Source organism: Coturnix japonica, chromosome 2, assembly GCF_054131305.1.
Source record: "Coturnix japonica strain WE chromosome 2, WE-NBRP24, whole genome shotgun sequence".
Taxonomy (NCBI): Eukaryota; Metazoa; Chordata; class Aves; order Galliformes; family Phasianidae; genus Coturnix; species Coturnix japonica.
The window spans coordinates 86517359-86540315 of NC_140664.1; the positions used below are offsets into that span (position 1 = coordinate 86517359).

Here is a 22957-nt window from a genome sequence, read left to right on the forward strand (position 1 = left end):
GTGGTCTTATCTGTGACCACTGTTCTTCGATCATATTTGTGTTTACGTTGAATAGATCTCACTAGTAATATGCTTAACTGAACACAGTTAATTGCCACGTCCTATTTTTTAGAATGTCTGAACTACTGACGTACTGCTTTTGTCTAAAGAGCTTACGCTTTTATGTAAAGAAAAGTGTGAATTATCTTGTTTATCTTCACTAGGAATTTGATCGTAAGAATAATAGGATATTTTTAAGTGTGGCTTATATGAAGATATTTTCTACCCGAGAATAAATGTAATCATTCATACTCAAAAAGATTCTTAATTCCTTTCTAATACTAGAGAGTAAATGATCCAAACCCTTGTCATTAATCCTCATTTTTTCACTTAACTTCAGACAGTGCTAGATCACTGCTTGAGTAATGCCTATGACTTATGCATCCTAAATTGATACTGCTTTTGTATTATCTGTGGAATGCACACTGATGAACCTTCTTTAATACTGTGCCTTTCTTGGCTGTTTTAAAAAGGAGAGTCCACAAATATAAAGCAATTAATTACAGTACCTTCTGGAGGCATTCAGTTGTACATATCATTTCTAATATGCGTGTGTTTGAATCACACCCCCAGTGACTCAAAAGCTGAGAAACTTGTTTAATGCAAGTCACTATGGATCTGTTTCTTTTAGGAGATGCTGTTTTTGAGAGGAGACGTGAAAATCATATTTCTTATACCTTTGCATTCAGATAAGCACGTTAGGCCAGATCTGTGCCTGCAGTTTGGAGAGTTATTTGAATGATCCCATTAATGCTTGATGTTTAGTTTTAGAATAGGATGCTTGTGTAGGCGTACAAATTATTTGGTTTTATGAATAGCAGGGTAAACTACATTACTATACTTAACTTGTGCCTAGCCATAGATTTTTCTTAGTTGTGAAAATTAAATCTTGCTAAAACCATGATTTATAATAGGCACAGCTTTCCTACTGAGGGTGAAAAACAAACTGCATCACAGCACAGAATACATTAAGGCTTACTGACTGAGCAGCATGTTTATTCATACCATCTCAGGGCAATTTTAGAACAAGATTTTGAGTCTCCTTCTGTTGGAACATGTTTTTCAGTCTTTGTTAACCCCACACATGGATTGCAGAATTTGCAATCCCTGAAGGGACACAGGGATAAACAAATGTATGCTTCGTAACAGAAATACCAGGGCTGGTATGGCAGTAGAGGTTGAACCTTCCCGCTAATATTCCATTCCATTTTATTGCCGTGTGACAGATGGCAGCAGAGGGACAGTCTGACAGAATGGCATCTGGCATGGGAGTGCAGTTGGAGCAAAGGTGTGTCACTGAATTCCTCCATGTAGAAAAAAAAAATGACATCCATTGATGCTTGCTGAACATTCATGGAGACCATTAATGGGTGTGAGCACAGTGCCACGGTGGGTGGTGCATTTCAGCAGTGATGACAGCAGCAGTGGGTCACCTCCACGGGTGCAGATTTTTACTAGTGCGGCATGCAGGCTCTTGTTCATAGCTGGCGAAAGTGCACAGCTAATAGTGGTTGATGTATTGAAAAACTGTGTTTTGTAGCTGATAATTCACTCTATTAAATGGGGTTCTTGTGCTCTTTGTTGTAGTTTCCATAGAAGTAAATAGTAGGCATTACATTCAGAGTAACCAGTGTGGAGTATCCACTCCCAGGTGGAAAGCTTAGTGTTGACCCTGCTTTTGAGTCCTCATGTATCACATAACCATTCCTCCAAATAAGTGCAAGTTTTCTTCAGGCACAGAAAAGAAATACCCTTCCTTTTCAAGGTGCTGCAATTTAGAATGTGGAGAACAATTCTTATTTGACTTAAAGCAGAACCGTCTATGTTCTAGTGGTTCAATGTATTTAAATTATGCCCATTCGATCGTAGCTTTATGTCACCTCGGTATTTGATCAAACAAGTCCTTAATGGCAGTTCTGCAAAACTGTTCTTAAATGGGACCAAGATCCAAACCCTGATTTAGGTTCCTTAAACAAATTAGACTTCTGAGCTAATGCAGCAATTTGCATAACATTCCACTTTATTTTAGGATGAAATTGCTCAGCACTTCTTAAAACTTGTAGCAAATTACTTTGCTAATGAGACTAAATTGTTCTATGATGTTACAGGTAAATTGGTCTGTAATAAATCTCATATGTGTTTGCAATGTAAGGATTTTGTATTGTCTGCCTGCTGCTTCATAGGCTTTTTAGAAGAAATAGTGGAGAGAAATTAAAGTTTAAACTGGTATTTTCTCATAAGAGAATTATTGTCCTAAATACCATTCCTTTATCTTGCTTTGGAAATTTTTATTTCATTCAAACCCATTAATTTTTACAAATCACCCTTCTGAGGAGTCCTGGCACTAATTAGCAATGAGGCTGCCTGCCTTCCAACACCACACATTTAAGTGTTTTTTTGTATATGAAAGTTGTTCTAATAGTATAAAAAGGGCAAAGAAACATAATGGAAATAGCTATTGGAGTGGGAAAATCTAGGTCTGTAATATTTTTGTGGGTTGGTCAAGCTGCTGTGCAAGGATTGGCTTCTTAGACTGGTCTGAAAGGAAGCACCAATTTCCTAAACTGCTTGTAGCTGAGGAATGTCCCAAGGACTGTGCTGCCAGTCATTGCTTAAAAATGCTCATGGCATTTGATTCTGCATTCTTGCATCCATGGAACAGAATTGCTGGCAATCCATTTGTGTGTGAAATCATAAGTAGTTATTTTTCTATCTAGAAAGCCACTTCCAGCATCTATGTACATTTAAACAAATTATTACTTCAAGAACCAGTCTTAAATTAACTTCATTTTTAATTTGGGATCTATTGTATATGTACCATTGCTTGTGCTAACAGTCAATTGTATGTTAATTGTTGCATGCACACAGTCGCATTGCAAATAATTTTGCATATTTAAACAGTTACATTTTGATATATTGAAATATGCTTTCTTAATAGTGGAAATGTCACTGAGTAAGCAGCAGATGATGCATTGTGTTATGTCAGTTAAGTGGATGATTGATATCTGTGATGTATATAAAAAGGCATGTTAGATTTCTTCCACCTCCCTTGGATGAAGAGTTAATCAGATTGTTAAGAAAAATGCTGAAATTTAGCCATGAATTCATCTTTGCATTATGACTGTGAAGCTGTTAATGGCCGAACACTTAAGATCTTGTTGGGAAAAAGAGATTGTAATATATTACAAACACACTTTATTGCTCTGTTAGTCTATAATTTTTGTCACTTATTCTTAATCCACCCCTCTTTCCATTATATATTGCTTTGTGAGGCATGGCAGACAGAATTCAGTACAGTTCCAGTTATATTTACTGGTAAACGTGAACAGTATCTCAGATACCCACTCGCTGAGTATAAACAGAAAAGAAAAGGTGTTTTGATTTCTACCATGGCAATATTTTTAGGCTGTGTTGGAATGCTTCTTTTTCTAACAGTTTTTTGGCTAAACTGGTTAAAATCTGAAGTTTTTGTTTCTTTGTTGTTTTGTTTTGTTTTACTGTTGACAAGAATAGAACAGTTTTTATTTCAGCATTCATTGGAGTTCAAAGCTATAGTAATACTGAAAACATCTAACACCTATTTTCTTTGGATTTGCTTCTGCTGTTGTAGCGCCATAATCAACAGCCAGATTCAAGGCCTGGTGTTCTGTTGCCTTGATATGAGGAAAGATGACTCACCTATAAAAGCATGCATTCTGCTCAAGCTGACAGTCTTGATTATCTTCACTTTTAGGGAAGACCTTCCCTTTCCCTGGGGAAGCAAGCCAGTAGAGCTTTCACATTCAATTGTTAGACTTTAAATAGAGAGCCTGGAGGAGCAGCATGGATTCTGTGCCGAATCAGTGACAGGTAGCATGTTTTGTCAATTAAGGTCACGGACTATAATACTGTTACAGCTTACACCTGACAATAATTCATTTTCAAGCTATGTTATGATTTGTACAAGATTTGGCATGTATTTATCACAATAATAATAATAATAATAATAATAATAATAATAATAATAATAATAATAATAATAATAATAATAACAATAATAATAATAACAACTAGGAAATTAAGAAGGCTGCAAATATCCTACAATACTTTTCCTTTCCCATAGATGTTCATAAATTGTCCTGCTGTCAGTTATAGCCATTTAGGAAATATTCTTTGACCCAGAGTAGACTCAAAAAGAATAAAGGCAATATTTAACCAGCGTAAAGAAGAGCAGGAAGAGGATGCTGTGAGCTGTAGATGCGGTCATCTTTCCCAAAGGGAACCAACACTCTCAGGAGGACATCTCTGGATATTTTTTGAATGTAGCTCTTTGTTTCATCCACTAACTCTAGTATATCCTTTAGGACTACTTGAATGCAATACCTGACTGGGGAATTGGTATTAGTGGTGTTTGGAGTTATCAGGACTGAATCCGCCTGCTGCTTGTAAATGGAGCAGGACAAGTTATGGCATTGCATAAGATGGACACCTCTCCATTAAATTAGGTTAAGGAGCCAACTGAAGATTTTTCTTGTTTATGTCTTTCAGTGAATGTGATATAAGGCTGAAAATGTAATCTTATGTATCAAATTTGGAAAGCAATCTGTCAAGTAACTTATAGGCTAAAATCATGCAGTCATCAAGGGAATCTGTATTGATTCAGCCATATCATCAATGTATCACTGACTTGTTTTTACTAGTGCATATGCTTCAGGCTGGTCACATGTATCTTCTGGTAGATTAAATAACTAACAGTCCACTATCATGGAAAATTTGTTGTGGTAAAGAACACTCTGAACTGTTAGTGGCTTCTTGACCTCTGAAGCAACATCCACTGATTAACAGTCAGGCTTGAAACTTATAAATTACATTTCTCAAAAACTCTTTACTTGAGACATCCAGGTTTTCCTACTTATGAACATAGGTAACTTCACTACTTTAGCAAAGGTCTGAACACATTGAATCATACAATCATAGGATCCTTAGAGTTGGAAGGGACTTCCAAAGGCCATCTAGTCCAACTCCCCTACAATGAACAGGGACACCAGAGCTAGATCAGGTTGCTCAGGGCCTGATCAAGCCTTACCTTGAAAGTATTCAGGGGTGGGGTATCTACCACATCTCAAGGCCAAATTCAACTTGCATCTGCATAGTGTGGATACAAATATGCTCTCAGATGTGTTGGTAAAACAAACTCTGTGTGAGGCCAGAGAAGACAACTGGTGTATCATGCTGACATTAATAAGACAGATCTGCATGTGAATCAGAAAGTCTGGCATCTTTTCTTCTTCTGTGGGTCTGAGTGCTGGCACAGTGTGACTTGACCTGACCTGATCAAGTGCTTCTGATCAGCAAACATTAACATTAATTTTATGGTAGCTCCATTCTTTCCAATTTTGTTTTGATCAGTGTGGATTTACAATGAGTGGTCATTAGGAAAGCAGAATCAATTCAGACTCATGGATGATGAGATTTCTGGTCTCTGCTGGGAGCTGTCATACACTCTGTCATGCCATGAACAAAGAATGCAACCCGTTATATTTATTAACAACTATCTACCATCATCTTCTGAAGTAATACAGAAAATATTCGTAAGGAGAAAAAAGGGAACTGCATTCAGAAACTAGGTATGCTTGAATTAGAAGAGGCATTTCAGAAATACTGTAACAGAGATTCACCCAACGTTTTTATTGCTTCTTGTCTGATCTTGACAGGGTGAAAAGGGGACAATATATTCAAGGGAGAATGATCTTTATGATATGTATGGCTGAACTCAGTTGTGCTGCAGAACATGAGAGAGTAATTCTTTTGACTTCACTACTGACTGCTTTGAAGTTAAGCTGTGTGAGAACAGTTCTGTATTCTCTGATAACTTGGTAGTATGCTGATTATTTGGTCACAGCAGGCAAGCAGGCACTGTTGTATTCTGTTTTATTTTTCTTATAGATGCAGCACAGCAGTAGCTACTAACGTGTCAATAGGTACTACATTAGGAATGATTCTCTCCACAGAAACATGGGAGAGAGACACAAAAATCTACCCAAAGTCCTTTAGGGGAATGGGATTTGATGTCCCACTGATGTAATTGCTGCTTGTCCACCCATTTGAGTGTTCTTGGCAAAGACATTTGGCAGTAGCTCTGTTGAGCTCATTTGAGCCATGGCAACTTCCCTCCACTTGGAATTTGCCACAAGAAACTCAGTAGGTCAGAATTCTTCTCCAGACTGCAGCTGTAACTCTGTAAAAAAATTGAAATAATTTCATTTTCTTTGCCTCAGTTTCCACAAATGTGAATAGGTTCGGTTAGCAGTCATTGCCATCTCACAGTTTGTGAGACATAGTTCAACCTGCTGAAGAATACAGCATTAATTAGCTACTTAATAGGTGATGGAAATACAAAGGCATGGTGGGACTTCTAGGGAGCAATCAGCTATTGGAAAAGCAAAAAAAAAAAGCAACGCAGTAGCCCAGGTAGAGAAAAGCATTGGTAACTGAGGTCCCAGTTCTGAAGAATTAGCTGCATTGCTGTATATGTGACAAAAGCTACATTGCCAAGGATGAGAATCTGGAAATTCAAAAGAAGCTGGCAAAATAATACTTATCTTTCCAATGTATTAATAGGTTCTTTCTTCAGTAGAATTTAAGAAAATTTGTCAGTTAGGTAAAGTGTTACGTAACATCGGTTCCATTTTTGTTGTACTGTTTGTATTTTTAAATGATGGAGATGCTTGTTAGATGAATATTTAATATCCTTGCTTTCAAGACAGTATCTTTGAATGACTTTAGTCCGCTTACAACTTTATATTCCTAGGTGCTGAACATTACTGAGCTGTGAGTTGCCACAACTGAAAAGAGACAGTACAGCTCAAAAAATACCTCCTAACTGACAGGAGCAGACATTTTCACCTAGAAAGGAGCAGAGGATGGGAAAACGTGTCAAATGACAGCACCCACAGCAGTAACTCTGAAGGAGCCTGAGATGTCACTCAACTGGTCACTAGGAGATGAAAAATGAGGAGCATTGTATAGTTGTGGTCTGGAGAGTGGATGAAACGTAGCAAGCACCTTGGGAGCAGGGCAAGGCCAGGCTCTGGTGTGTGGGGAAAACTGTATAGGCACAGCTTGCCTTGGAGCACTGGCAGAGCCCTTTTCTGCTTTGGATGCTTTGTAGCACACAAAAGGATTTTTATTGCATTGTTCATTTTTTTTTATTTTTTTTTTCTCATTCCTCTCATCATTCATATTTTTTATTTTTGCCATTGAAGCAATTAAAACATTCAGCATATTGTGTTTTAAATATATAAAGCACAAAGGTCAGCAAGCATGTTTGTATTCTGTCATTCCTGATATTACTCATGATACCAGAACAACCTGTGTATTTTTTAACTGCATTCTGTTTCCCATCAGATCTTGTATCATTTCTGTGATAGAAGTGTGAAGCTCCATGGTTGATTCACCTTTTGCAGAACTGAAGCATAAATTTTTGTTTCTAGTATCTTGAAATGTCATCTATTTTGGCATGTAGGTGACTTTTCATGCGGTATACTTGATTTTGATTATCTGGTAAAGGAGGGGAAGCAAATGTATTTCAGACCACAGATTAAATGGTGCTAGATTTTAAAACAAGCAAACACTCCACTCCTCCCACCATTACCACCTCCTAACTCCTCCCAGATAAACCTGGTTAATTATTCCTGGCTTAGAACATAACAAACAATGCAATTGCAAATCATCCTGTTCACATTGGTGAAGTTTTCATCTGCGGCACATTTTCTCTTTGATATCTTTTTCTGGTTTCTGAACTGGAGGACGTCAGCATTTCTCTGAGCAATAGAAGCACAGGCAGATCAGATCTGCACTTCCATGTGGTGCAGGCCACTGTAGCCTTCCAAGTGACCGGCACACTGCTCGGAAGGTTGGACTTGATAAGTACTTCTTAACGGAATGCAGTTTAGTTCATCTTTGAACAGTAGCTGTTACTTTGGTAGCTAGCCCAAAGCCATATTGTAAATATAATCATTATCATTATAATGATTTAATACAGTAACATCTCTGTGTATGTGCTTATTAGCTATGAAATTGCTCCATTACCAGGTCTTTCTATTACTTGTTACAGAAGTAATATACATCACTTAAACTTAAATATTTTGAAGTTAGTATATGTAGCATGAATTCTTAACACATGTGAATGTGGCTTGTTTAGCCTTTTTCTTCTCTCACACCTCACTTCCACAGACAGCCTCAAGAACACTTGCACAAGGAAGAACAACAGCACAAAGTTGTCATCATAAACTTTGATTCTGAAAATCTTCCCCTTTCCTGCAGTTTTGAAAGTACCCTATAGCCACCTCCTTTCTAATGTCTCAGTCACAATATTTCTAGAGGTGGTAAAATGGCCAGTTAAGTTTCTGGCTTGCTTTGAGCTTTCACCAGCAATGCAATTAGGGAGAAAGCTTTTGACAGAGATGGTTGTATAGCTTACTTGACATTAAAACAATGTACTCCTTGCATATTAGTTATGTATCAGTCTTGTGTTTCATAATTAGTCTCAAGTCTGTTTACTGTTTTTTAGAGCAAGTAATGCCAGAGTACCCGCAAGCTGGATTTGTTGCAAAATATGTTGAAATAAGCTGTTCTTGATATTCTTGACATACTTGAGTGTTTAACTCAATTACTTTTGTTTCTCTTGATGATAGAATGATAGTTTATATAAGATAGTATGTTCAAACCTTGCTATGTAGGCCAGCTTAGGAATGACTAAGACTTTTTATCTTAAATCACCTCATGGTCCCCCTCTCTAAATTAATAGAACAGAATTCCCTTGATTTTTCTATCATACCTTTCTTTATATTTCTGCAGACTTCCTCCTCTTTGCCTTTTAACTTCACTTGCAATACTTTTTGTTCCCAATTTTGATGTTAAAATACTGTCACAGGTGCTGTAGTAGCTTCTCACATTCTGCATTAAATGCAAAAGTAACTTTATTCAGTAAAGTTTTTGCTGTCTTTTTTTTTTTCTTTTTTTTTTCATGCACAGTAATCTCATGCTCTTTTCCTACAGTGCTTATGATCTCTATCTTACGATGCATTATGACCCGCACGTTTCTCCAGTGCAGGAGAAACCCTTGTCAAGCCAAACTTGCAGAACCTTGAGAAATCTTGCAGAGGCAGCACTTCTGGCTAATGTTTGGCTGCTTTTACAGAAGTTTTGTCACTGTATGGTCATGTTGCCACAAAAAATAGTAATACGAGAATTCAAACAGGTGTAACGTAGCAGCTTTGTGAGGCTGCCAGCATACCTTTACTGGAGAGTACCTTGCATAAGCCAGAGCTTAATTAAACTAGGTAACACATATGCTACCAGTTTTTATTTCCTAATGTGATGGTTATCATTTTGGCCTGTTTCAGATAAGAAGACAAGGCGGAATACAATTACTGGTGGACCTATTGGACCATCGGATGACAGAAGTCCACCGTAGTGCCTGTGGAGCTTTGAGAAATTTGGTGTATGGGAAAGCAAATGACGACAACAAAATAGCTCTGAAAAACTGTGGTGGTATTCCAGCATTAGTACGGTTACTCCGCAAGACTACAGATTTGGAAATCAGAGAACTTGTCACAGGTTTGAATCTTTCCCTTATATTTTGTGGAAGTTCTATGTAGACAAACACAGTTCCATGATGTGTGTCAGTACCTCTATCATTAACTTTGTTCTTAATTTTTATTACTGTCTTCCTCACAGTAACAAAATACTTTCAAGCCTTCTGGATGTATGAAGTATATAACAAGCTTTGTTTTATATTATGCTGTCTATGTACTGGAGTGGGCATGGCTTTCTGATAGACTTCCTGCTTATTTTGTTCTTGCTTAGCCACTAATGCCCTTACAGGAGATGTACTCCATGCACAGCTGTGATTTTTGGGGGCAGAATGCTACCATCAGCTGTACTCTGCTCCACATCATGTCTCATGCACGGCTGTGGATGTAGAAGCCAGCATTTACTGAATGCTCTTAGAAGCTGTTACTCGCTTCCTGTGTATCTTGTACAGTGAAAATAATGTGGGGGTTTTTTTTGTTGTTGTTGTTTAATTTTCTTATAGCTTTGATAGGAAAATGGAAAAACATGCTGGAGAGATGGATTGTATTCTTTTCTGAAGCTTTTTGTTCCAAAATTTGATAGCATTACATGTGATGTATGTTAGATAAAGGGGAAGAAGGTAGTGGTGAAGTCTATTTCTTTTCTTGATAAAGTCCATCCTTTCTAAGACTGTCCAGGGTTTTTCTCTAATGAAATTTAAGTTTATTTTTTCAAAAATGCTCTTAAACAGTACCAGTCAGAAACATTTGGAGATTCCTTTCTCATAAGCCACCCTAATTAAAATGCAAAACAAAAGATAGATGGCTTTCTTTGATTTTTTTCATGTAGTGATTCCATTCTATTTGATTGCTAACATCAATGTGGTAATTAGTTTAATGCTACAAGTTACAAAATCTTATGATCTTTTCATTATCTTATTTTACAGTGCCTGAATTTTCATTATGATTTTCCTTCTGTAATAAGTGGGAAAAGTTCTCATCTTTGTCATAGTATTGTCAAAGTACACACTATCATCCGTGCTTCTGCAGAAATTACTTAACCTGGTGGGTCAGGCCCACATTGATAAGATTGCCATCCATTGGTTGACTCCAGATTCCTTTCTTGAGGGTATCTAAACAAGCTCCACTGTGTTTATTAAATGGAGAGTGCAGTGTTTGATTTTGTTTCTTAGTTACATCACCTATCACCTCACACTTGTTAGGAAGGATTAATAATGCCGAGATGCTGGGATACACATGCTCTGATGTAGTCTTCTGCAGAGTGACAGAATTACTGGCAGATCTAATAAAGTGTAACCACTACTTCAGATTCAACATACTTAGTAGAATCTTGTTATACTGTCTCTGCCCCAGCTCCAGGGAATATTCTGCTTTTTTGTTCTGAGTAATAAGTGGCAAATACTTAATGAACATCAGTGGTACACTTCAGTGGTTTGTTTCAGTGGCAGCTTCCATGCTGTAAACTATACATTATGCTATAGGTCATTTAAAGAGAGATAACAGGCTACAGTTTACATTCCTTCCATTGCACAATATGTTAGTGAATTTTCCTGAATTCCAACTCACTGAACTGATGAATTCCTGAATGCCTTTAAATTGCTACTTCCAAGCAGTTTAGGTACTATCAGTGTTAAGAACCAACCTGAATACAGATAGATGCAGCTAAGGGAGATGGTTGGTAGTAGGAATGCTGGACTCTGTGAAAGGAGTGCATGATGAGATGACTTCAAGGAATGGAATCAAACCTGCTAGCTCACGAGGGCCCACTTGTGTGTTTTGTGGAGTTTCTTTTTTGTTTGTGTTGTTTTACTTCTCAATAGACAATACATCCCAGCAGGCTGTTGCTTGTGCTGGCTGGCTTTGTGCCTTTTGGAATGCAGATTGCTAGCACTGGCTTTGAAAATGAAATTTTGATGGTGATAGCTTTGTAAAACTCCTTTCCAAAGCAGTGTTCATAGCTGCACCTCTCATCTCATGCCTCTTTAAAAACGAGTTGGAATTTGTGCATCTTCATCAGTTCTTTTTTGATGAGCCTGGTAGTGTGACTGCTACCCCAGTTAAACTCCTCACCTCTGTTCTTACTGGGAAAGTAAGGGTGAGTCTGCAGCAACCGCCTCAGGAATAAGAAATATTTAACTTGGTAGTGGGCAGAAAAGAAAAGCAAAATTTCTCCCACTTCCTGTCAGCTTTCTTGAGTTGAGGTGGCAGGAGGATAATTATTTCAGTAGTGCCACCATAGCCTGAAGGAAGTACAGAGAAAATAATAGCAAATGTGTGTTTTAGTAGTAAACATAATACCTTGAGCCTTTCAAGCCCATGTTCATTCTGCATCCTGTCTACATAAAAGCTGGTTTTGTTTGTTAGTTCCAGAGAGAATGCAAAGTTCCTGCCTTAAGGATTCATGTGAACTCACTCTGTCACCACAGCCTCTGAATATTCCTCACACATTTGTCCTCAGTATGCTCCTCTTGGGTGGAGAAGTGTCATTATCTCAGCTTTACAGATGGGGAACTGAGCCTATCAAGTCTAAATGACCTGTCCAGAAATCCAGCAAGATGAAGGTGTGAATCATTTTGAGTAGGCACTTAGCTGTGAGGAAAAAAATATGGGCAGAAAATGTTTTTAGCAGCTCAATTTATCTAAATAGTAGTGAAGCATTCACTGCCTGCTTCAAGTACCGTGAAGCACATGCCCGCCAAGGTGACAGTTATGATATTAGTTCTTCCATCCAATATGCACATTTTCTTCCTTGTTGTTCCTTCTCTCTGAGGAGCTTAGACTTTCAGTTTCCAGCTATCTCAAGACTGGTTTTGGAAGGCTACTTAAGACCTGCACACCAGCTTTCTATCATAGTAGCTCCTTCCTTTTCAACATTGCCTTTAGTACAATGAATATTTTCTTCCTTTTTCTTCAGCTCCTAGGCTGAATCTGTGAGAAAAGTGTGGTGCCTAGCTGCTATAAAATTAAGTAGCATTAATGCCCATTAAATATTTCTGGAAATATTGAAAGGTTTCTCTTCTACAGTTACTGTTTCTTGCTGGAAAATTAACTGAGGTAGAGAGCCCTGAAGAGTAGGATTTGGGGATGTTGGTTGGTAAAAGACTCAATATGAGCCAGAAGTGTGCACTTGCAGGCCAACCGTATCCTGGGTTGCATCAAGACGAGCACGACCAGCAGGTCAGGTGTGGTGATTCTCTGCGCCTTTACTGTGCTCTTGTGAGACCCCACCTAGAATACTGTGACCAGCTTGGGAGCCCCCAACACAAGGAGGACATGGAATTCTTAGAGTGGGTCCAGAGGAGGGCCACGAAGATGATCAGAGGGCTGGAGCATCTGCCCTATGAGACCAGGCTGAGAGACCTGGGGCTCTTCAGAAAAGCTGGAAAGGGACTTCTTGTAAGGGCATATAGCAACAGGACATGGGAAAATTGCTTTAAACTGGAAGAGGTAGACTTAGATTAGATATTTGGACGAAATTCTTTACTGTGAGGGTGGTAAGACCCTGGAACAGGTTGCCCAGTGAGGCTGTGGATGCCCCCTCCCTGGAAGCATTCAAGGCCAGGCTGGATAGGTCTGTGAGCTACCTGGTCAAGAGGGATGTGCACCTGCCTATAGCAGGGGCCTGGAACGAAGGGATCTTAAAGGACCCTTCCAACCCAAACCATTCTGTGATTCTTTGATTCTGTGTAAATGTTATGTAGATTTGAAACATTCTGATAGAAATAAGACTGCATTGTAGCCTGTGACAATTTCCAGGGACCTGAGAAGAATCTGAATTATACCACCTTGTTTCCTGTAGATCTGTAAATGAAAAGAGTTCCATGTAATCTGAATACACCACAACTAATTTGATTATTTTTTCAGCCCTGTGTTACTATTTTCCACAATAGCTCCTGTTAATGGAAGCCTTTTATTTTAGAATAATTAAATGCTAACACTTTTCTAACAAATACACATAAAAGAGAACGTAGTGCATAATTACAACAGATTCTGCCAATGGTGGAAAAATGTTTTCACTTGTTATTAATGAAAATGTGTAGCTGATCGTGACTCAGCTTTCCTGAGTTACAGTTAATTATGAACCCTTCCACAAATTTCTATTTTAGCATCCTTTTTATTTAATTTATTATTGGGGGAAAAAAATAATAATAATAACAAAAGCATAGAAAGGTAAGATGTGCTAGCAAAATCAATCCTGTTGATTCGTTTTGGATAAGGTGGGATAAAGCGGCAGTTGATAGATTCAAGCTACCATTCTATGACTGTACTGTTTTTCAAGCTGTATATACTATATTTAATTGAAAGATCAAAGTAGATGAGACACTTTTAGAAAGCACATGGTGATAAAGAAATAAAGCTTTAAATAATTACAGGGAAATTATTTTTTACTATTTTGAAAACTTGCCTGATGCTTATTTTGGTTGACATCAAGATGTCAAAGATCGAACTACTGTCTACTGAAAACATATGAATTATAAAGATAATGGTTTTAACCCTCAACATTTAAAAAGCATGAACTGTATAATGCTACACATATATACTGTATAGAGAGATGTATGTAGTCTCAGTATATTTCATTCACATTTATATTGAATCAAAAAAACATTCTATATTTTTCATTGACTTAATGGATTGTGGTTTCTATTACATATCTATGTTGTCTATACTTTCAGCTGTGGCCTAGTTACAATTTTAAGCTTGATTTCTCTTTAGTTATGCTTCATCTTACGCAATATTATTACGTCACTGTTTTTGTGGCATTTTTACAATTTACCAGGTATTTATTACAGTATATTTTATAAACTTACTGGTAGTCCGGTAGTGTTGCTGAAAGCACCTCTATGTTGTCCTGCTTATATATGTGAGTTCATATCACTTATAAGTAGGTACATAAATCATTGGCATGTTGGTCAGGAAGTTCCAAAGGGTCCCTCTGACTCTCATGTATCTTTGCTAATTAGTGCAATAGCAAGTTAATGAGCCTGCAATGATGTGTAAAGCAAGTGTAAGGGAGTAGTCTATTTAAACGAACCTTTTGGCTGAATTCGATGGAAGACAGATTGGGATTTTTTTCTGTTTAGATAATCCTGGACCATTCGTTAGATAATTTAGCTTTCTGGTACAATGGCAGTTCATCTACTGGGGGTTCCCAGAGTCAAAATAGCATGACAGTAGTCGTTTTTGGGTTTTTTTTGTGAAGTTGTTAATTGGATCTTCAGTTTCATATATTGTAAATAACATTTACAAGATAATATTGGGGCGGGAGGAATTATTTTATACAAGGATTTTAAAGCAATTTATCAATTCAATAACTCTCTGAAAAAGTGCCCTTGACATTAGCTCAGTTACTGGAGTGTGTAAACACAGATGTGACTTTTTATTGTGATGTAAACATAACTTTTAGAGGTAGAAACTATTTGGAGCCCTGTTGCTATTTATCTTGATCTGAAGATGATTAAAGGGTGTTTCATCCCATTCTCAGGAGACATTCCCACAGACATAGGTAAAGAAGAATTAGTAATGTTATTATTTTGTTTCTCATTTATATAGTTCTAAAAATCTCTATTATATCCTTTTTTCAGATTTATATTAGATATTTTGGTCCAACATTGTGTATTAAATGACCCAGTTATTGATGTTATTCAAAATCTATTATGAAACATCATAAAGATGAGGAAGCTTGGCCAGCGAAAGAGCAAAATAATTTTCACTTTTTGATGTTTAATGTAAAAGGATAGGTAGGAAGATATATGTATGAAGACTTCAGCATTACTGTAACTGAAAATTAGATTATAAAGGCATGGTTTAGGTTCAAATACATATGGTATAAAAAAATCTTTTCAAACTGACAATTGGAAAAGCCATGGATGTGCTTAACTTACTATGATTGTGTAACCATGGTAATAGCATTGCTACAAGGTCAACATAAATTTGGTTCACTGTAGGCTTAGGTAAATAAGACTGCCAGCTATCATTTGGGGCACATAATTTTAGTTAAAGAAAGTGGAAGAAAGGGATCAGTGAAGAAAGTATACAAATACCTTTCAAGATGCAGCTCTGTGAATTAGCAGCTTCTCTACCACCAGTAACCAATCTCTTTCTCCTGTCAGTCAAAGAAATTAGAATGTTTACATGGAGAAGTAGATAACTACTAGATTAAAGCACAGCTTTCAGAAGTGCCTGTTTTGATTTGGGCAATAAAAGGCATTAATTCATTTCATGTTTAGTTTTTTTCCTCTGCAGATATGCAAATTCCTGTTGAAACAAGTGCTTAGAGGAACTCAAGCTCAGAAATACATGGCTCACTAACTTTGTTTACCTTACAGCCAACACCTGGAAAGATTGAGGAGGAGAAAAAATAAAACAGAAAGAAAGCTTTTAAAGTTTTCTTAGGGATACTTTTTAATTTTTTTTCCTATTAGTTTTATAATAAGATTAACAAATTTCAACCCTGTTTGCTTAGTCACTTAAATTTGCTCATATATTTAAATACCATTTTCTTCAGAAGGGCTGCTTGAACGATACTGTCTCTTTCCTACTGTTTTATTAAATGGATGAAACTGTAGGTACAGTTTCCTAGCAAAATTGATTTTAAAAGTTGATTAAGTCTTCGGTGCAAATACATTTTTTATTTGGTGTTTTAAATGGTAGCTGTTTTCAACATTAATAAAATGATGTGTTGAAAATTTGTATCCTCTTACATTGGATCAAAGCCAATGGCTGAGTAAAGTAATTACACGCTACAGTTTTACCAGTATTTCTTCTCTAAAAGCACAAAAATCTATTCTATTTGACATAGTTACTGAACAGCTTGCTCTGTCTCATTTCTTGTAGACAAGGTATTCTTCAGCCTCCTTCTTCCTTGTGTTTTGGGTTTCATATAAAATGCCAAATCCTGCAGGTCTTGGATTTCTGTAAGAACATGCATTTCACCCCATAGCTGAAACTGCATATTTTAGTTCTTGGTTCTTACCCTCTTGAAATCATATTAAGGGAAGAAAGGAAAACCAAAGGTTTCTTTTGTAAGGAAAGTAATTGCTACAACTATCCTGTTATGTATGCACCAAATAATTATGCTAAGTTAAGCAAAAGTAAAACAAATAAAGGATTAGGCACATTGTTTTCAGAAGTAGTTGTTAAAGTAAACCAAGTTAAAGGTTCCAGCTTTAAACAACCATGGAAAGGTTAGTACAAGCCCTCTGGGCTATTGTTAGCAATGGCAACAGGATGGCTAGTAGGCTACAGGGCTACTCTCTTTTGCCACACTAGTAAGAAATTCCTTTCAGCTTTTACAGAGTCTTCAAAAACTGCTATTGCATCAGCATAAGAAAATACTTGCAATATCTTCTTGTATTTTTCCAAAGCCCTGTACTTCCATTTCACAATTGGTAGATGTTCTTTACCACCACACAAGTAGCTGTACAGCCTGATAATATTCACATTTTAGATTTTTTCATTGTCTTCAGAAAACATTGTGAGCGTTTCTAGAAACACAGGAGTGAATTGCAGACAAATTCAAGGGAGGAATGAGTTGGCATTTTATAACATCTTCATTTGAACCTCTCATGCCACCATTTACTGTGCCATGAATCCTGCTGGTCCGGACGAGCCGTTGTTCTGCTAACTGGGGAAGGAAAGGGCAGCGCTGCTCATACTGTAAGTTGCTGCAATGCCTATTTCCACCCTGTAGGCTACAACACTGCCAATCAATCAATTGCAATGTCATTCAAAACACGTTCTGTTTGTAGTTCATCTGTAATGGCAAAGCTAAAAGTAATTTGCTACCGAGAAAATAAGGCAAGAGTTCAAAACAGATGCTGTCTAAAATCTTCTGCTCCCCTTTCTTAGCAACTGGCTGAAGCATTGATGTGGTGCATCAGTTGTTATATTAGGTGTGTTATTGTGGGCAGGAGCAACTTACGAATAGTGCTGTGGCTCAAAGCCTTCCTCGAGTTGACAGTGTCAGTTCCTCAAGATGAATAAACAAAATCATGTCTCATTGGCATCCTGAGGCATCAGCTGGCAGCAGTGCAATGTCCACAACAGATGAGTCTCTCTCTCCTTGACCATGGGGTCTGCTTGGGGCTCCTTCCACAGCTCCCAGAGCAAAGCCAGCGCTGGGAAGAAGCAGGACCTTGCCTGGCAGGCAATGGCTGTGATAACCTGCTGCCGCCAAGGCAGGGCCAGGCCCATCCTGCCACTCTGCACCACCAGCTCCCTGCACCATTTATTCACTTGTCCTAAACTTACTTCAGTCTGTCCTATCCCAAGTCCTTCTGTGAGTACCTATGAACCAAATCAGAAGTCAACTAGAAAAAAATTGCCTTTAGCTTGTACAATCAGGAAGATACAAATTCTTCTAAGAAATTCATTCAGGTTATCTTGATTCATGTGGCAACCAGGGAGATAGAATTCATAATTCACTTGCTAATATACTAAATGAAGGGTTTTTGTATTTCTTTTCTTTTTTTTTTTCTTTTTTTTCTTTTTTTTTTTTTTTTTTTTTTTTCCAGTTTGGTCAAATTTAAGTTTAAGAAGAAATATCAGGACAATCTGGACTGATAAATAGAGGACATCTGTTGCAGCATATGGCTTGATGTAACAGCTGCATTGAACTTTGTTCAGCAAGTAGTAATCCTTTGGAAAAAAATCAGCTTGGCATATAATTTTGATGCCCCTGCCTGAACACTGAAGTTTAAAATACTTGCAGTTCAAAACCTCCCTGTAGTATGGAGTGCTTGCAATGGAAATGTTACTGTGATTGCAACACAGCAGAATTTTTCCTCTATTAGATACATTTTTAATTTGTGATGAAACTTCTTTCTTTTTTCTTTGTTTGTTTGTTTGTTTTTTTACTGGGGCCAAACCAACTTTATTTTTTATTTTAGGTCAACTTCCATCCAATAATTGTATTTTTCAGTTCTGTCTTTTATATTAAAATTGATAATTTTAAGATATGGCTAGGTTGTGAGGTTTCGAGGTTGAGTTAAGTGTTCACTGAGCCTTCCGTTTTGTACATAGTTGTAACTTTATAGGTAACCCTGACTTCCTAACTGGTTCTTCGGAGAAAGGTCCTTGGTAGAGGACTAGAGCTTTAAGTTGATGGTTGGTGAACTTTAAGTGTAACATTTTTTTTATCTCAGTCTTAGTGCCTTTACAACACATACGTCTTACTTTTGGGTACTCTAGAACATTCCACAGTAAAATACGCATGTGAACATTGAAGAAAAAAAAGCCAACAACCCTCCCATCCATATGAGTATCATTGTTAGATTTTCTTGTGTTCTAGCAAGATATTTAAGTGAGAATGGTATTCTTGTTATGTGTTACAATGAAATTGTATTTGAAGTTTGTTTATTTTTGCTGTGTTTTTCTCACTGACAAGTAATTGCTTTTGATTTGATTTCTGTATTTTATGGCAGTAATTTGAAACCAGTTTAATTAGTCAGGAAAGAAAGAAAAGCTGCAACCACTGGTCTTCACAGTAACTAAATGTGGCACATCCAGTAATTCCTCTGCTATCTAACATTAAAGCTGATACCTTTATAACTTTCTTGTGTGACAGTTCTCTTCCACAATTAGATGTTATTGTAGAGCATATGACAGAGAGAAAGCAGCAATGCTAGGTCAAAATTCAATTCTGTGATAAGCATATGGACTTCTTCAGTTAATGCAGTAGCTTTTGGACAGAATTTGTTCAGCAGACTATGTGCAAGCACTATTAAAATCAATCCTCTGTTTTAATAAGATCCTATATTTATTTTGGATCATTAAGAAAGATAGTTTTTCAGTGGAAATGCGTATATTATTCTGTAATCAAAGTCAATCTGCATTTGTTTGCAGTGAAAAAGAAAACAACTACTTCTGTCACAGCTTTTGCTTTGTAATGCTGTAAATGGCTGCAGAAGGAAAATAACTGAATTGCCTGAAGCTTCACTTACTGTTCCATGAGCTTGTAACTGCTTATTGCTTTCATTGAAACCCATTCTTTCTTAATTTACATTCTTCGTGGGCTATCATATATACAGTTAGACAGAAAACCACCTTTGTATATGTACATAAGTGAATTACATGAAGGTCCACGTAAGGTATTCACTCACTAGCCAGATAAAAGGTTTTCAAGAAAATGAAGCTGCCTCCTCTGTTACTCCAGTTTTGATTTTGTTTTTTTTTTTTTTAAGTGTACACGTAAGGAGCTTTCTTATATGTTTTGAATTCTTCAAGAGCTCGAGTTCAAATCAGACTTTTTTTTAACCTAATTTACTAGTTAAAACGTGCTGCAGCACTTGATGTTTGACATCTTTTATGCACATCAGTTACATTTTTCCTTCAGTTTTAGGGTGGATGCTGTGATTCTTAAACACCAGTTGCATTTAATGTGATGTGCATTTTTCAGTAGGATAAATGATTTAATCTCTGCCTCTGCTCTGAACTCAGCAGAACTGACATAATGTATGTGGAGCCCACACCCTGCTTCCACAGAACTGATCCAGTTCTGCATAGTAGCATTACAGTTACACAGGTCTCTTGAGCAACAGAGTTGCAGTAAGGGCCAGCAAGTGACTAGTACTTGAGAGCTTTGGAGTAGAAGATACTTTTCCTAAGGGCTGCAGCAAAAGATCCCTTGTGTTAGGCTTTTCAGTAGGGTATTTAGCTCTCAGATTTCAATCTGATTTGTGATGTACATGAGGGTGCTCCCAGTAGTAGTACCAGCACACCATCATCTTATAAACAAACAGCCCGCCAGAGCTGTGTTTGCTCTTAGTGGGAGATGGGATCTTAGCTCTACCAAATCATGCACTACATCAGACCACGACTAAACTGTGAAATTAATATGGAAAAGAGAAACCTGAGTGAGTTTCAAGACTTATTTTGTTGTTGGTGGTGGTTTTTTTAACAAAGAATATTCAATAAGCAAAGACTTAAGTATAAGGCTGCCTTCAACATACCAAATTGAGAAGAATCAAAGGTATTTTGTCTCCCAGTAATATTTTTTTTACTTACAATCTTTTTAATTTCATTCTTTATTTGGTGATGTACTTGTTCTGCAGCACAATCAGAAATAACATATGTAGTGGCACTGTGGCAGGGATAATACCTCTGGGAAACACTGACTTTTTCAGTTTCTTCATTTCCACTTATAGTCTAAGTTGTTGTAAGAGGCTTTTTATATATATGAAAGTAACAGTTTAAGATGGCACTAAATCATACACTGAATAACTGTCTAGACATTCCTGATTTTATACATGGTCTCTGGTTTTTGCACATGATGCCATATCTTTTGCAGTAGCTTAAATTTATTTGCTTTATGCAAAATAATAATAATAATAATAATAATAATAATAATAATAATAATAATAATAATAATAATAATGCTGTTTCTAAGCTGAAGTCCTGATTGATCTGTTCTGTTTGCTTAGCAGAAGTACCATCCCACTAGTCTGAATGGTGTTTTTAAGAGTTGATCTTCAGCTTTGACTTCAATCCAAACTTCAGCTAAAAGAAATATAAATCAGAGCTTTTCCTTGTTTTCTGTTCTTTTTGATACCTCTTCTGGTGCCAACATATTTAAATTGCTTTAACTAAAATCTGCATGTAGTTGTCCTTATGAACTATATCTGTACAGTTGAAAGTTCCCAGGCTGACATATATGTTCGTGTATGTATTTATGTGTTACTAGCATACATCTCTGTAAAGGAAAGCAATAATGAAAAATGGCAATAGGAATCCATAATCTATTTTCTTGTTGAATCAGTATTATACTAACACGTAAGTCCCTTATTAAGGCATGATTAAAACAAATAAAAACAAAACAGAACAAAACAAAAAAAAGCCACAAAGTTTGGTGTTATTCCATTAGAGAAAAGAGAAAAATGAAACTGGCATAGTGGTTACTGATGACAGTGATTGGGTTTTACACCTTTTAGCTACTGTAAGATGGCTTTGAAAATGTTGGTTACAAACTTCTTCAAAGTTCATAATCAGTTCGATAATTTGATTGTTGTCTGCTGTGAAAGACCCTCTTAGAAAAGACTTTTTATCTCTAGTGCATGAAATAACATCGCTGAACGTACTCAATTCATGTACTATGCTAAGCAATTCCAGAAGATATAACTTGGTACAGCAATGTCACCATAGCAAGCGTTCCAGTAGGCTCCTTGAGGAGTCATTCATCTGATGCCTGCAGGACTGGTAATTGGTATTGAGACCCCAAATCCATCTTCCACTGTGAACCACCTGAATGCTTTCAGTACAACTTACTCATTTTTAATTTCAAAATGAAACTACAAGATACTGTTTCTTTGGTCTGCAATTTGTTTTATGTAAGGATGAAAGCTTCAAACTGCAGAGAGACATGGTCTGTCTGGTGTGACTACTTTCTACCTTCTGTGTAGCATTTGACAAATGAAAGCATTTTGGAAATAAACAGGGAGACAGAATGCCTTCTTTCAGTGCATTGCAACCTTAAAAGCAAGGAAAAGAGAAGATATGCTGAACATGAATGATTAAGAGATGTTCTGAACTGATCTGGCCAGTTCCTTATTTTCCTCTTTCCTCCCAGGAGTCAGCCTACAGATGATAAACTATTGAGTTAAATGGCTGAGTTGGATTAACAACTTTCTTCCAATCCATATTCAGCAGTATAGGTCCCATTATTCATGATTAATCACTGATATGCCGAGTCCAGTCTCTTTCCCTCCTAGGAGCAGATGATGGCACGCAAATGATTTAGGAGGCAGTTGAGACACCTCGGCTGCTATTCCAGACTTGCTTATTGTGCTCTGAAACCCAATTCATTTGGGGCTTTAAGAGCAAGGTGGCAAATTATCTCCATGATCAACTTAGTGGGAGTTGATCTTAAAAGGAAACATAGTGCACACAGCGTTTAAAACCATGTTCAGACGTATGTCATGGGTCAAAAATGATGGTGTTTTTTATTTCTTGCATCTTGAAAAGTCTAGGGAATGGATTATCTTCTTTGACACACATAATTCTAATTCCAGATCCTCCTCAGCAAAAGTAATGGGTAACAAAATCCCAGCACACTTTCGTAACTGTAAATTCATAATTAACACAGGGTACAGGGAAACACTTAAAACGCCAACCTCAGCAAGTAGCAGAGTCTACCAACTGTGAAAATAAAACATAGCTTGTCATAATGAAATTGTTTTATTCATTAATGTGGTTGGTAGTATTCGAAGACTTAAAATTAGATTAAAGGCATTGTTATGGGGTGGGAGATGGGAGATTAATTTACTGCTTTAAACTGTATGAGGTGAAGGAACTTAAAGGCAGTGTCAGGCTTAGCAGGCAGTGCTGTTTCATTAAACTCTACCATGACT

At 37.0% G+C, this 22957-nt stretch overlaps 1 protein-coding gene across 25 annotated transcripts in view; it reads left to right on the plus strand.

Annotated features, from left to right (window-relative positions):
* The window catches only part of CTNND2 (catenin delta 2), a 587225-nt gene that overhangs the window by 447309 nt on the left and 116959 nt on the right, over positions 1-22957 (plus strand). For all 25 annotated transcript variants that reach the window (XM_085537861.1, XM_085537872.1, XM_085537859.1 and 22 more), the window contains one exon: positions 9426-9639. In XM_085537861.1, coding sequence (XP_085393987.1) covers positions 9426-9639 — 214 coding nt within the window. The remainder of the gene's footprint in view (positions 1-9425; positions 9640-22957) is intronic.